General features: G+C 36.8%; 1 protein-coding gene across 2 annotated transcripts in view; it reads left to right on the forward strand.

Moving 5' to 3' along the window:
• Positions 1-16,762, forward strand: part of Syn1 (Syntrophin-like 1) — a 453,675-nt gene that overhangs the window by 398,139 nt on the left and 38,774 nt on the right. For both annotated transcript variants that reach the window (XM_076541971.1, XM_076541974.1), the window contains exon 5: positions 12,424-12,647. In XM_076541971.1, the coding sequence (XP_076398086.1) occupies positions 12,424-12,647 (224 nt within the window). The remainder of the gene's footprint in view (positions 1-12,423; positions 12,648-16,762) is intronic.

The following is a 16,762-nucleotide window of genomic DNA, read 5'->3' on the forward strand; positions in this document are numbered from 1 at the left end:
GTAGGTGTCAGCCGTATTTTAAAACCGGTTATTTTTCTCCAGTCGACACCTAACCCCCGACAACGTTTAAAAGAGCAGTTAGAGTCGTGTTCCCGAGGGATCGACGCGTCTCGTCGTCGAATAAATACCGTCAGCGGAGGCTTCGCAAGGGTTGTCTATCGCTCTTTTCAACCCACTCTCTCTCGAACACAGGGTGGTTTGCTGACTTCGCGTTTCCTTTGCTCGGCTGCGGTTACTCCTACCTTCGAGACATCGACGAACGTTACGCGGAACGAACAAGGACAAAGGGGTGGCCGAAGTATTAGTTTCACGGATTCAGGGGTTGTTTTATAGTCGGGGGATGAGTCGCGATAAACATAACGGCGTCTTCGATGCATAGAACGTTTAGCGGTTGCTGCATATTTCACGATCGATACGATTTCAAAGCAGACGCTTTTGGCGAGCTTTCTGGAAAGTTTATGGCTGGATTAGGGGTTGAATAGAGTTTCTTTAGGCTAACTTTCGTGTCGTGGTTATTGATCTTTCGTTATTCTGGCAGCGAAAGAGCGTGTTATGGCATTTTTATAGCGAGATGCGTGTATTCGAGCTTATAAATTTTGGATGTTTAGGGGTTGATATGATCTTTATGCATCTTCGAGGTATCGTTTTGTATTAAACGAAGCGCAAGACTATTTGTGTCTTCCATGTTTATAGTTTTATTTAGATTGAGGTTTAAATATATCATTTTTATTTCTACTTAAATTTTTGCATTTATTTTTCGTCATATTTATTTGCTTCATATTGTTATTTTTATTTATATTTAAATAATATTTATTTATATTCAAGTAAACTTATATTTCTATTTAAATAAAAATGTATACTTGATCATACCTAAATAATTTTGATTTATATTCAAATAAATTTATGTGTATATTTAAATCAAAATTTATATTTAATTTTATTTCAATAATTTTTATTCATATTCAAGTAAATTGCTATTTGTATTTAAACACAAATTTATGTTTAATCTTATTGAAATAATTTTTATTTATATTCCAATGAGTTTGTATTTTTATTTTAATAAAAATTTGTGTTTAACGATATCTAAATCATTTTTTTTTATATCCAAAGAATTTGTACTTAAACACAAACTTATATTTGATTATGTTTAAATAAAAACTTATGTTGAATTATATTTAAATAAAAACTTATATTGAATTGTGTTTAAATAAAAATTTATGTTTAATTATATTTAAACAAAAACTTATGTTTAATTATATTTAAACAAAAACTTATATTGAATTATATTTAAATAAAAATTGTTTAACCACATATAAATATTTTTGATTAATATTTAAATAAATTACGGAATAATAATTAAAAATAATTTATATTCAAATAAAAATGAAAAATCGTGGCAAAATGTCGATTCTTGGGGGTCGATTGTAGACGATAAATATTCATGATATGATGATACGGTGACATATTTCCTAAATGCATTATTTTTTTGCTATAATCATCAGGATGCACCGGTGTGAAATATTAATGAAGGAAGCAGCAGCTCGTGAAAATAAATCGTCGCTTGTAATGCTACAAATGAATCGAGATTTGCGAACGTGACATGGCGGTTTTTATTGATATTCCATAGCCCGGGAAAATGGTGTCGATACAGATATATAATATATGTTTTTTTTCCTGCTCGTTTATTCCCCTTTCGTTCGCACATATATTAAATAACGTTCGGCCAACGCCAGCCTCGACAATAATTCTTTCGATTACGCCGTACACGTCGTCCATTGTTCTCGTAACGAAAATATTAACGATTTTGATTCTACCGAACGGACAAAAATGTGGCGGATAACTATAAATATCAGGAAACCTTCCTCGTACGTTTATTTTCAATAAAACGATTCCCCGAAAGATATTCCATCATTTCACAATTTGTGAATTTTATACGTAAACATTATTTTCGTAAACATTCTTCGATTACCAGAGTCCTCGGTTTCCGGCGAAAATAACTTGGCAATCGAAACCCTTTAATTAAATTTACAATCTCGATCCTTCAGTCTCAAAATTCTCGTGTGACGAGAGTGTAGGTGCGTTTAAAATTCATAGAAACTTCGATGTTTAATTTCGTAATTGATAAATATTGTGTACGTTAGAGACCACTCAATGAAGTTTTTCAATTAAATTCAAGAGATGGTAGCAAGGCAAACATTTCAGAGAAGGACGTTTCTGATTTTAATTAAACGTTCTTATACGAGAATTATATGGGTAAATGTTTACCCAATCCGCGGAGACATTCAATTATTTTTTAATGAATTTCCCGAATACAAGAAACGTTTCTCGATGAACGATTCGAAACTCGAATCTCTACTTTATGGTAATTTGCCGAACATACGCTCGACTGTACTTCACAGTGGAGCGTATTTTACTCCCTCTCGATCCTGTTTGATGCGGAGTTTTTTAATCTGAAAAGCAAAGTTTTTCGTGTCTGCTACGTTCTGGCAAAAAATGAGATGGACCGAAGTTTCCGGGTCTTGTTTATGTCAGACACGTCGAATGTGTTTCTTCGATATTCTTAAGAGCACTCGATAAACTTCTGTTGGAAATGTACATTGACGGCTGGAAGTATGCGACTTTCGTATTCCGGATTATATTTTTGATATGCACGTAAATTACTCAAGATATTTGAAGGGTGTACCTATATTTGGTGCTTGTCGTATCGTGTTTATGTCATGAAGTGATTCAAGTAGGACCTCGAAATTTACAAGTTTTCAAATTTTTTTTTATTCAAGTTTGGAAATTTAGAAATTGAGGAGTTTATAAATTTCTACATATTTTGATTTATGGATTTACTAGTTCATAAATATCTGAATTTATGAATTTTATAATTTTTATATTTTTATGTTTAAAAATTTTTTAATTTCTACATTTTTAAATTTGGAAACTTTGAAATTTTCAAATGGACAAATTTTCTGAATTTGATCTAAATTCATACATTTATACTCTCAAGTTTTTTGTGTACTAATTTTTCAAGCTTCGATTATCAAGTATCCAAGCTATCAAGCTTTCAAAAATTTCAATTTCCCAAATTTACATATCTCAACTTCTCAAATTTCAAGGTTCTCATATATCAAATCCTCATGTCTCAAATTATCAAGTTCCCAAATTTTCATACGTCGAATTCTCATGTCTCAAATTCTCAAGATCCCTAGTTTTCATATGTTGAATTCTCATATATCAAATTCTCAAATTCCCAATTTCTCATATATCAAATGCTCATGTCTCAAATTCTCTAATTCCCAAGCTCTGATATATCAAATCCTCATGTCTCAAATTCTCAAATTCCCAAGTTCTCATATATTGAATTCTCATGTCTCAAATTCTCAAATTCCCAACTTCTTAGATCTCAACTTCTCAAATTTTCAATTTCTCATATAACAAATTCTCAAATTCCCCAGTTCTTATGTCTCAACTTCTTAAATTCCCAAGTTCTAGTATCTCAACTTCTCATGTATCAAATTCTCAAATTCCCAAGTTCGCATATATCAAATTCTGATGTCTCAAATTCTGAAATTGCCAAGTTCTCATATCTCAACTTCTCAAATTTCCAAATTATCATAATTCAACTTCTCGAATTTCAAAGTTCTCATATCTCAAATTATCATATCTCAACTTCTCATTTTCCTAAATTCTCATATATCAAATTCTGACGTCTCAAATTATCATATCTCAACTTCTCAAATTCCAAGATTCTCATATATCAAATTCTGACGTCTCAAATTATCATATCTCAACTTCTCAAATTCCAAGATTCTCATATATCAAATTCTCACGTCTCGAATTGTCATATCTCTCATACTCTTAAATTGTCGTATATCAAATTCTCACATCTCAAATAATCATATCTTTTATACTCCTAAATTCTCATATATCGAATTCTCACGTCCCTACTTGTTATATTTCAAATTCTCAAATTCTCAACTTCTGAAGTCCCCATCTCCCAACTCCTAAAATTCCCACCTTCTCATCTCTCCAAACCCCCAAATTTCCCTCCAACCCCAAAAATAAACAACCCCGCAAATATCAACCAAAATAACTACCATTCTCCCCAACAAAACTCCTACCGTTATCCAAAAAAGAAGTCAAGTTAACACGTTGACGGAACAACGAAATTAGATTCATATCGGTACCCAAGTAGGACGATGATTTCGTTAACCTTCCGGGCGTCTGTTAAAGCGTGTCACAGAATCCAGAATCGAGCTACCGGGCGTCTGCTTAGCAGGAAGCCGTTTTTTCCCCTAACTTTCCCTAAGCGAGGGTAAACGAAGTTTCGAACAAACTCTAGGGTAGTAGCGAGGGAAAAAAAAGAAGCGACCGGTTGCTCGAACGACCCGTACGAGCGTCAGCTTGCTCGTTCCACCGACCAACTATTTCAAGTTCCCTACGGAACTATGCATATTACTTGGGAAATTTTATTAACCCTTTTAAAACGCGGTGTCATGGGGGAACTGGTTATCCCCATCGAATAGAGGAAGTAGCCTAAGGTATTCATGGAATCGTGTAACGCTTTGGTATATCGTTACGAGGACTTTTATCGCGAATCCTTGTTAATTACCTTCATTTTGTTGAAAGCGATGTTTGCGGGATCGTCGTGCTGTAATAGACTGAATTATTTGAAAAATTAGTGTAGAAAATTTGTAAATTAACTGTGACTCATCATCATCACAGTCGGATGGTTCTATCAAGACTTTTTCAAGATTTTTTTGTAGAATTATAAAATATGAAGCACTAAGGAATTTTTTTTTTTTTATCACATGTTATATACTGCTCTAATTTTTATAATTTCTGTTTAGTCAACAAACGCAACACTGAATTACATACTTGTATAATTACTACCTTCTGTCCATCAACCCTCAACTGCCCCCAAATCAGTTCTCAGAAAATTTTGAAAAATAAACTGCATATCTTTAACAAAATATTAAGAGAACATCAACAGAAGATAGCAAGATAAGTTCCACAAGTTTGTGTGTTTTGCAAGATTTCCCAAATAAAGTGTTGCCGAGAATAAATTATTAAACGGCGTCTAAAAGACACAGTAGTGGCGTTGCGCATCGATCAGGAAAGAAGCAGCTTTCAACCGAAGGAAATAACGTTTTCGTTGGAAGAAAGAAGTAGGCAGGAAACGGGCACCGTGCGCCGGAAGGTTCCTCGTCCTTCAAGAAAATTAAGCCAATTAACCCCTCGAGCTCGAGACTTCCTTTCGGCTGGCAGTCGTCCAGCAAACTGTACGTAGCTCCGTCGTGTTTTTTCTTCGCGAAAAAAAAAGGAAAACGGCGAAAACGAACGTATTGTGTTTCGGAGTACAATGCATCACCGTCGAAGCTTTCGACGGTGCATCTTCTTGACCCCTCGTGAACAGCAATTACTTTCGAGTACAATTAACGGTATGTTCGTTCGCGCGAACAATGAACTCGACAAGTCGCGTGTTTCCTGAAATTCTTTTTAACGCTATGGACGTTTAGTGTCTTACAATTAAATCAAAAACGATGAACTAATAGGGGATGAAATATCATGTTTATGGAATTATTCTTAAGTTTGATGAAAGCATCGTATGTTTGAGGCGCAGGTATTTTTAAAGTACAACGAGGAATATATAAGGGGTGAAGTAGGAAGCTTAAGGGATGAAAAATAATTCGTCTTGATCGAAGTTTACATTCCGACATCTTATGTTAAATATGTAGGCGCTTTTATATTAAACATGAAGTGTAACTATAAATATACATATAAGGGGTGAAGCATGAAGTATTATAAGGGATGAAGAGTGAACGTGTAATTTGTCGTGACAGAAGTTTACATACATGTCGACAAGAGCATCTTATGTCACATGTGTAGGTAGTTTTAGAATAAAGATGAAGTGTAAGTACAAATATATAAGGGGTGCAGCATGAAGCATTATAAGGGATGAAGAATGAACGTATAATTCTTCTCGACAAATTTTAATATATATTTCGACAATAACATCTTATGTCACAAGTGTAGATACATTTAGAATAAAGATGAAGTGCACCGTTAAATATATAAAGGACGAAAAACAAAGTATGTAATACATGAGGGATGAAGAGGGAATTTACTTCTGTAAAAGTAGAAACACCTAATAATTCTTCTTGATAATTCGTCTTACTAAAAATTAATTTCGACAGCATCTTAATTCCTGTAATTTAAAATGAATCCAAGGTGCGTCATCATGATACACCTCGTAAACATATCATTGAAAGATTAACACAAAATAAATTAAGATTAACCGAAGATTAACCAAATTAACGTATCGTCAGTTACACTGTGTTCATTGAAATTTGTCGACAGTTTTTTTCTATTCAACGAAAGCATCCACCATCGTTGATTTTGTAACGCGTTACCAGGATGATAATAACGAGATGCTGTGGAAACCGCGAATCGCGATGAATACAGTTCGTTGAGCGAACACAGTCGATCGATTCGAACGAGTGTTACGGTGTCGACGGATGACAATAGAACGTTTGCGATACGACGCATCATTCTTCGCTAAAAATCCTCGCTAATTTAATAATAATCTATCGCGTTACCGATAAACGTACACAGCGCGTTACATTAATATACCACCCCTTTTGTTTTCATTAATCATTAATTTCATTTTGGTTTCATTTTCTACTAAAACTTATGGGTAATATTTTTGAAATACCAATACGTAGTCTGTACAAAAATTATTACATAAAGAATTTGACATTTATTAAGGTAATTTTTATGAAAAGCAATTTTCAAGCTTAAACGTGCCAAAATATGAAAAATACGTTTTCGACTTAAAAATTAAAAATATGAACAATATAGAGTATAATTGAAAATTATGACTAATACTCGTGAAATATTAATTCTTAATGTGTTAACAATTATATACAGAAAATTTGATGTATTAATACAAATGTTGATTTGTACAGAAACTAATGTGCAATGCATTACATAAATGTACCAACCCTTTTATTTTATCAACCTCAATTTTCGACTAGAACATATAGCTAATATTTTTGAATATTAATTTGGATATTTTGAATACACCTATTCCTAATATTTAAACAAATTAAAGAAAATTATTAGTACAAACATTCAGTTAATACATAAATTTTCTTACACACAATTTATTCTTCTCTCACAGTGAATAAATATATTGATACTGAGAATCTCTCACCAGATTGAAAATACAAGAAACGTATACCGGGTGTCTCACAACTCGTGTAACTCCCGGAAAGGGGTGGTAGAGGACGTAATTCTGAATAACATTTTCCTTTGCAAAAATGGGGTGTGAAGCTTCGTTTTTGAATTATTAAGCAAAAACACGGACCAATCAGAGCGCAAGGATTACGCCCAGTCAGCCATTATGCTCGAAGGCGTCGCTCTCGCGACTGCGCGCCGTGATTGGCGCCAAATCCTCGCGCTTTGATTGGTCCGTGTTTTTCTTTAATAACTTAAAAACAAAGCTTCAGATCCCATTTTTGCAAAGGGAAATCTTGCTTAGAATCACGTCCTCTACCACCCATTTCCTGGAGCTACACGAGTTGTGAGACACCCTGTATACGCACCGTAATTTCAAATCTAATACGTGCTCGAAATTAATCGAATAAGTAGAAAATTTCATCGATAAAACGGTGTCGGTTATCGAGTAAACTTTCTCGTAAAGCGCCAAGAAACTCGACTCGAATCGAAAGAAGTTGAAAACCAAGTTGAAATTTTTATCGGTCCGTTAATGAGTTCTTTGTCCTCGGGGTAGAAAACAGTCTGGAAGAGAGAGGAGCCCTCTACGGATCTTTGTTCGCGTTCAACCTTCGTCCAGCGATGTATCCGCTTATGAATAATTCCAGAATGGAGCGTACAAAATGCAATCCTATTATCCTGGCCATACTTTATAGGCTGCACTTTGTAAACCATGTAATTTTCATCGCGCGTAAATTGTCTTATTGATCGTTGAATTATTACGCGTATTTTACGCGTTTCATAATTAACGTTTCCGAAGTAAAATGTAGACTGACATTCGGAGAACGAGGACGGCGAATCGATGTCCAAAGCCGATTCGCGATAAGCCGATTTTCTCGTGGAATAGAAATTGTTTCGAGGTATTAACGGAAGATGATTGGCCGTTTCAATTGACGATTTAACGAAGAAAGACTCTATACCGGTAATTTCATTTGTTACGGATAATTGAAGTTGTTTCTGTAATCATTCGACGCGCTATTATGCCTCGATTACAGGAGGAAAATTTTCACGTTAACGGAACAATATATATTGTGACGTGCGGGATCAAAAATATAATTACGAGATAAAAGATATTAAAGCAATGAATTTCTTCGGACAATGGTAAATCGATCAATCGTTATTGGCGTATGAATATTGAAATGTTTGGCGAAAGATTTTTCTCTAAATTAATCGTTGATTCGCCAATATTCCGCAAACGAGTCAGATCACAGAATGCATTCTTTGATAGCGTCAGGTTAGACGTGCAATGAAAAAGATCGAATATCCAGCGCGGAAAACGAAGAACGAAAAATCAAAGGGAAGCAACAGAAAAAGGATTTTCTATGGTTTGCGGAACATTGACGTTTCTCGACGTGGCTAATTGCTATTACTCGACTGCAAGACCAACAAATTGGACGTGCCTTTTGTAGTACGTTTCGTTGCGGCTGTAATAATCGACAGTTGGGCAACGATCTGCCGTTGTATCGTTCCTTTGCATCCGGAGACGCGCCCGAATGTAACAACCTTTGTTTCGATGGAAAATGTCGAGATGTAAAGAGACTACAGCCGATAATTAACGCCGTTCTCACAAAAATACAGAAAGAGCATGTCGATGAAAAACGTTGGGAAACCAATTATTTGATGTTTATTCTATTTTATTTTATTACTCAAAAATTAATCGTACTGAATTATAAAAACATACATTCATTCAACTCTTGCAATTTTCCCTGTATTTTTTTGAAATGTCACCTGTAGCAAACTTGAACTCCAAAAAAATTATAAATCGAGTGAATGTCTCGGAAAAAGTGTATTTTCACCACGAAATCTTTCATTTAATTTTAACGCTCACGAATTAAAAAATCTCCAAAAATTCACTGACGTATCCCAACACGTCTGCGATATATTTTTGAAATTTTTGCATGTCACGAAACTCGATACTGTGAATTTCGCCGTAACTTCCCTCCCGGTTGAGCTGCAGGGTTTCAACACGATGTTATTTTTTGATAAGCTGTAGAACGATGCATTACGTGGTAAAATCGGTTCAAAGCCACTCATCCTTCTACACCCTTTTCGTTTTCGTCGAAAGGAAGTATTTGTACGTATCGGAAACGAGTATAAAAATAATACACCGATTTTATTTTAGGGACTCGGAAGAATTGGAAACTGCATTGAAAGTAAAAAGCGGTCGTAGAAAATATTGCTGTAACGTGTTTATTAATATTGAACTGAGTGTGGGAGTGGATGTAGAAAATGTCAGAGTAAGTGTAGGATTAAATGTAGAAGTAAATGTAGGAGTAAATGTAGGTCTAAACATGAGACTAAACATGGGACTAAATACAGGATTAATACAGGACTACCTACAGGATTAAATACAGTAAATATGGGATTAAATGTGGAACTAAATGTAGGACTAAATACAAGACTACATACAGTACTAAATATAGGAATAAATACAAGACTACATACAGGACTACATACAGTACTAAATATAAGACTAAAAACAAGATTACATTCAGTACTAAATGTAGGACTAAATGCAAGAGTACATATAGTACTAAATATAGGACTAAATACAAGACTACATACAGTACTAAATATAGGAATAAATACAAGACTACATACAGTACTACATACAGTACTAAATATGAGACTAAATACAAGACTACATTCAGTACTACATACAGTACTAAATATAAGACTAAATACAAGACTACATACAGTACTAAATATAGTACTAAATACAAGACTACATACAGTACTAAATATAGTACTAAATACAAGACTACATACAGTATTAAATATAAAACTAAACATAGATCCAAATACAAAACTAAATATGTTTCGAAATACTGCCCTAAATACCCTAAATAAATGTATAAAACAGTCAACCCATTAGATGCATGATGCTCTAACCATTCCTCCATACAAACTCCAGAACAATGACCCTCGTTTAAATTCGCATTCCCAAGATCCACTAATTTTCCCCAAAACTAATATTTACGGAGAAGAAAATTTTTGCGGACGTGGCAGAGAGGTACAATTGTTCGGTACGTGCACACGAACGCGTGTTTGTATATAAAATTCGTGCCGACAGCGTGTCGCTGGATAGAAGTTCGGCGAACAAAAGGGCGACGCAGAATTCGAGAATTTCCGTCGCGTTATCGACGAGCGAAAACAACACGGTGGACGGAAGCGTAAGCAGTTTCTGTTGGCGGCGTCGCATTCCAAACATGCGCCGTTCGCAGACAAGAACGAGACGGCAGGCAAGAGAGAGAATAACCGTGGAAAAACGGGGAAAAGCCGGTAGGAGGAAGTCCCAGCGAGGAAATGTAGCCTCATAAGTGTCAAGCGCATTTTCCCGTGGCACTTATACCCGAACGGAGACAATATCGAGCGAAGAGAGGAGCGTGGCCCTGCACCGGATACGGCTTTGTAACTGTGTTGTACGTATCGCGTTCGTGGTTTTCGCCACGGTCGGAATGCATCCGGTAGATGGAGGACGTACAATGTACCCCATCTGTTTCCCACAGGGATGATACATCGAGGATTAATTGAACTGTCGAATATTGACATACCGTTGAAAACGCCGCGTGTTTACGTCGCGATGGTTCACGTGCCACTGGACACCGTGTCCATTCCACGCTTTCCTACCATCCCCTTTTACGCGCTCTTTTCTCTCGAGTCATAATGCGCTGTGAGCTAAATAATGCGATACGGTGTACTCCAAATGACCGATGTTATGGTACTGCTGGGAGGAGAAATTTGTATAATCATATATGCTTCGAACGCTTCGGACGCAATTAACAACGGGACATATTGTTCAATGGCCATCGTGTTTTTATGACCGCTCCATGTTTGCATTTATACTCTACTGCATTCAGTGTTGTGGGAGTTTTTACCCTGTTCAATCGCTAATTTTTAGTTATAGTAACCCTTCTGATTTTGAGTACTTTTGAAGAGTAACGAAAATAAACTTGAATCCTAAGACGTAGAACTTGTCATGTTTGGTAACAATGGAGACCTAATGAAATTAGATTGTAATGAATCACTGTCAGTACTGGAACTACCAGTCAGTCCAGATGACTGGTTCTAGGTCCTACATTTTATGTTACAAACTTTAGATCGCTGTTCGTTAGCCGAAGTGTCATATATTGTCTCACAAATGTCTTTATAGAGACTGAGAATGATTGTATATATTAATTGATGCTACTTACTAATGTCAAGTTAGCACTAGAATTACCAATCAGCCAAACTGACTGGTTCCATGTTCCACATTTTATGTCACAATCATTTGTTTCTGTACTTTTAATCTTAATACTTAATTATTCTTAATATCGGCCACACCTTGTTGAAACAAAGAATAGTTGTACATTAACTGATGCAGCACTACAAATTTAAATAAAGAGATCTCTCAAATAAAAGTCTGGAGTAGTCCGATATATGTAGATACCCTTATTGTATACGGAAGCAGATATAAGCAATATAAGCTTATTGTAGATATAAGCTATGTGATTCTAACGAGTTATGGCAACTAAACCTTTTCCTTAACTGTTCTCCAAAAACAGCTGCTCAGTTGAAATCATATGTGATTCAGGACAGCTGGCCCTTAAATCATGTATCCATAAAATTAACAGGAACTACCTTTCACATCCTAAGGTATAAGTCTAAAGCTGTCTAAAACCAGCAAAAAGGGTCAACCATCTCACTTATTTAAGTGTACCTTCCCAACCCAAAAGACTGCATTCAATTTCAGTTTTTTAACTCTCCCTAGTTCTACGGTTAGTATGCATTTACCAGTTGCAGCGTAACTAAACGTTGGTTCCAATGCTAATGGAAACAAATGGATCTCCATCAGAGTCGATATGCAATATTTTGCTGCGAAAGTAAAATCCGAGAATCCAAGCGTGCTTAACAAGCGGAGAGAGAGAGTCGAACGAAATCGCAAATTCCTGGCGCGCGTCGTTATCGTGCACGAGCAGGTGTCGCGCATAATTTCCCTGCCACACGCTTGCCTCGCCTCCTCCGTGTTCCCGAAAGAAGCATTTCCGACGGGCGTGAATCGTGCCGGATCACGATTTCCGGTGCGATCAGTCGTTCCGCATGCACCATTTCACCCCTCACTTTTGTTAGAACATCACCAAGCAAGATTTACGAGCGAGCCACGCGATCTGTCCACAGAACGGACGTGCCAGCAGCGAGAGCAGCGAGGACGGTGCGGGTAGCAGCGCGAGTACATCGCGAGGAGCCGGAAGCGGATTCGGCTTAGGAGGTGGTTGCACCGGAGGATGGCGTAGCGTTTTCGGTGCGGTTTCCGGAAGAGAACTGAGGCTCTACGAATGCGCACCGTGGAGTCCTGAAGCTTGGGCCTCGCCGAGTATCACGTGTCCTTTGATTGCGACCAGGTAATTTCTTTTATTTACAAAAACATTTACCAAAGCGTTAGTCCTGTTGACACTTAGCAGTTTTGTAATTCTCGTACATTTATTGCATACGTATTTTAGCTGATAATATTCAGCTGATCAGCACAACAAAATACGTCAAAATGGGAAGTTTCAAAAAAATTATACGAAAAGTTTATGTTTCGATAATACGAAAGTTTATGCTTCACTTTGAGGGGTTGAAATTAGACGTCATTTTACAGTTACATACATTATATGAATATATGCGACATACATGTATACATGTAATATGCATAAAGTTATATGTATTGTATAAAACAGTTGCACATATATTATACGAATGTATGTTATATACATATATACATGTATGTGCATAAAACTATATGTATTGTATAAAGCAGTTACACATATGTATGTAGGATGGGAGCAAGAAGATGAGAAACGGATTAAAGTTATAGTAAATAATTTAATAAATTGAAAGGAATACAAAATTTGATAGTTCACGTTTCTACGGTTCGGCCAAGACTAGACTGTCTTTTCGACGCTGTCGCGTTTTTTTATACTACGCATTCACACTCTTTTGTTTCACACTCGTACATCACACACACTCATACCACGCAAAAATTAATTCCCCTTTACCGAATCCCACACTCGGCCGTTCCTGACCTATCTTCGGTCCCCGATGATAAATCTAAATACGGTTTCATATAATCTGAGGCGGTACTAGTTATTTTTGGTCCTTCATCGTCCCCTATTCGAATAACTTCGTATCTATTATTTCGTTTTACGCGCGATACCCGATACGGTCCTAGAAATTTCTTTTTAATTTTCAAGCCCGGTCCAAACTGAGTGCGCTTGATCACTACAAGATCCCCTTCTTTATACTCTCTGGCTTTCGTACATGTTTTATTGTGATTTCGCACGTTTTCCTCTTGAATCTTTATGATATTTTGTTTTGCTAATTGTCTTAATTGGTCTCGTTCTTCGTTATACAATTCTATTGCTTCTTGCTGGATCAGTCTCTGAACTTCTAAATCTTGTTTATGCCGCATCCTCGTACCGATCAGTACTTCAAATGGAGTCATGCCTACGCTGCGTTGATATGTACTGTTTATCGCTTGTTGTACTTTTCTGACGTGTTTGTACCATTTTTCCGGGGCTTCTATCGAAAGTTTTGTTAATATCGGTATAATAATTCGGTTTATACGCTCCACCTGTCCGTTACCTCTGGGTACGCCGACTGTTGTGAGAATATGTTCGATTCCTTCTGAGTCACAATAGTTCTTGAATTCTTTTGCCGTAAACGCAGTACCTCGATCGGATATTAGGCGTTGTGGGCTCCCAAAAGTTTGCTGTTGTATAATTAATTTCTCGATGACTTCTTTGGCGTCGGTGCTCTTCGTGGTGTACAGCCATACAAACTTGGAAAAATCGTCGACTACCACAAATAAGTATTTATATAATTTATTTGTTGCGGTCATTGGTCCTAAATGGTCTATATGGTACGTCGTCAATGGTTTTTCTCCCTTAGGTATGGGCGTCAATTCCCCTTCCTTCTTCCCTTTTTTCTTTTCAGCTAACACGCATGGTATACAGCAATTTATAAAATTCTGTAGCTTTTCCTCTAATTGAGATATGTAATAATCTTTTTTTAACTCTTCAGCCATCTTCCTAACACCGAAGTGTCCATTATCATGAACTTTTCTGATTATCTCCGTTTGCATGCTCGTTGGGACGACGATGAGATCTCGTTCTCCCACCCTTCTCATTAAAATATCATTCTTGAGGAAATAATCTTCGTATGTTTCATTAGCGACTATTTTCTTAATAACCTTTAAACGTTCTTCCGCATCCTGCGCCTTGCGAATTACCGCTATCAATTTGTCTTCGATAACCATTACAGGGTATCGACTGAGAGCATCAGCATGTTTCAAACGCACTCCTGGACGATGTTCTATTTCGTACGAATATTCTTCTAATATCAATGCCCATCGCGCCACCTTCGGGGATAAATCTTTTTTATACAAGGTTTTTTTGAACGCTTCACAATCCGTAACGATTTTAAAATTTAAACCCAATAAATAAACGCGGAACTTCTTTAACGCATTGATAATTGCTAATATTTCTATTTCGTAAGAATGCATTTTTTTCTCGGCGTCTGATGTTTTCCGACTCATATAATGAACGGCGTGGAATTTTTTCTCTCCGTTTGATTTCTGTAATAATATAGCCCCGTACCCTTCTTTGCTACCGTCGGTATGAAGCTCCGTCGTCGCAAGCGGATCAAAGATCTTAAGCACCGGCTCTCGCGACAATGTATTCTTCAACGCATCGAACGCCTGTCTTTGTAGTTCGCCGAAGCTAAATACGCACGAGTCTTTTAATATGTCCGACAAAGGTCGCGCCAATTTCGCGTAATCTTTTATAAATTTTCGGAAATATCCCGTTAAACCTAAGAAACTTTGTATGTCTTTTTTGTGTATCGGCACCGGAAAGCGCTGCACGGCTTTTATCTTTTCTTTTGCCGGATTAATGTAACCGTTTTCTATTTCATATCCGAGAAATTCAATACGTCTTTTTAGAAAACTACTTTTCTTCCAATTAATTTTTAACCCGTTTATACTAGCGACCTTCAAAGTTTCCTCAAGTTTAGAAAACGCATCTGTTTCGTCTGTACCCGGAATAATTAAATCGTCTATATATACAAGTACAACTCCTCTACGTATCAAATCTCCAAATACTTCGTTAACAAATCTAACAAAACTAGCAGGGCTGTTGCATAACCCAAACGGTGTCTTATTGAATTCATATTGTCCCAGAGGAGAGACAAACGCAGTATATTTTCGCGATTCCTCCGCAACCGGAACGTGCAAAAATCCATTTTCCAAATCTAACACCGAGAAGACACGAGCATTGGCTAACGCGTCTATGCAATCGTCTATTAACGGCATTGGGAATCTATCTTTTACAACTCTCTTATTAAGTTCCCTATAATCAATACACACGCGATATTTTCCATTTTTCTTAGGCACAATTACAACCGGACTCGCGTACTCACTCTTACTCGCACGAATAATACCATTCTCTAACCACTCGTCGATTTGGGTACGCAAAATTTCTTTCTCTTTTGGTGCCAATCTTCGCGGTCTTTGGCATACTATTTCGTCAGTCGTTAACGTTATTTTAGTTGTTACATTCGTTGTTACGCGCTCTGCTGGTTTGTAATTACAAATAATATCCTGTATTTTAGTTTTAAACGGCTCAATCGCATCGATTTCATCTTCTACAATTTCGGTGAGTTTCATTAGCTCGGTAACCTGCTCTGCTTCTGTTTCCTCGCGGATCGCCTCGCCACCGGTTTCGCTACCGTTCGAAGAATTACTGTCGCGCGTCTCATTTGTCGGCAATACTTTGATCGTAATGTTACCGCGCTGTATACATACTTCAACGTTCTTTAAGAATTCGCCGCCTAATATAATTTTCGAGTTTGTCGTACACGTTGGGACTACAAAAGTTTCCGTGCGGCATGATTGACCGTGTACTTTGATGTCTAAATACAATTTTCCTATCGGCGCGGTTATAGCGTTACCGAAACCTGCGAACGTTCTGTTTGTTTTTTCTAATCGCGGAGAACCGATTTCGACGTATACGTCTCGCCTGATTAGATTTACTTCGCTGCCCGTATCTATCAATGCAGAATATGATATTCCGTTAATGTCTACCGAAATTAAATTATCGCTCGAGCTAACCACTGAATTTACTTTCGTTATTTTCGTCGTTTCTTTTCGCGTTTGTCGGCATTCCGCCGCGCGATGACCGAATTCGTTACACGAGAAGCATTTCGGACCCTTTTCTTTATTCGGACAATCTTTTAATTCATGTTCTCTAGAACCACACACGAAACAACGCAATTTCTTATTTAATGTCACTTTTTTGTCTTGGATCGTATCTTGTTTAACAATTTTTCCTTTCCGACTACCCGCTTCTTTCATTCTATCATATTTTTCGAACGCTTTTCTTAATTCATACAACGTATTCGCGCCGTACAAAATCGCTTTGTTTGACTCTTCGTCCGGTACACCTCTTATTATATATTCTATTAATGAATCGTCGTCAAT

Source organism: Megachile rotundata, chromosome 2 (assembly GCF_050947335.1).
Source record: "Megachile rotundata isolate GNS110a chromosome 2, iyMegRotu1, whole genome shotgun sequence".
NCBI lineage: Eukaryota > Metazoa > Arthropoda > Insecta > Hymenoptera > Megachilidae > Megachile > Megachile rotundata.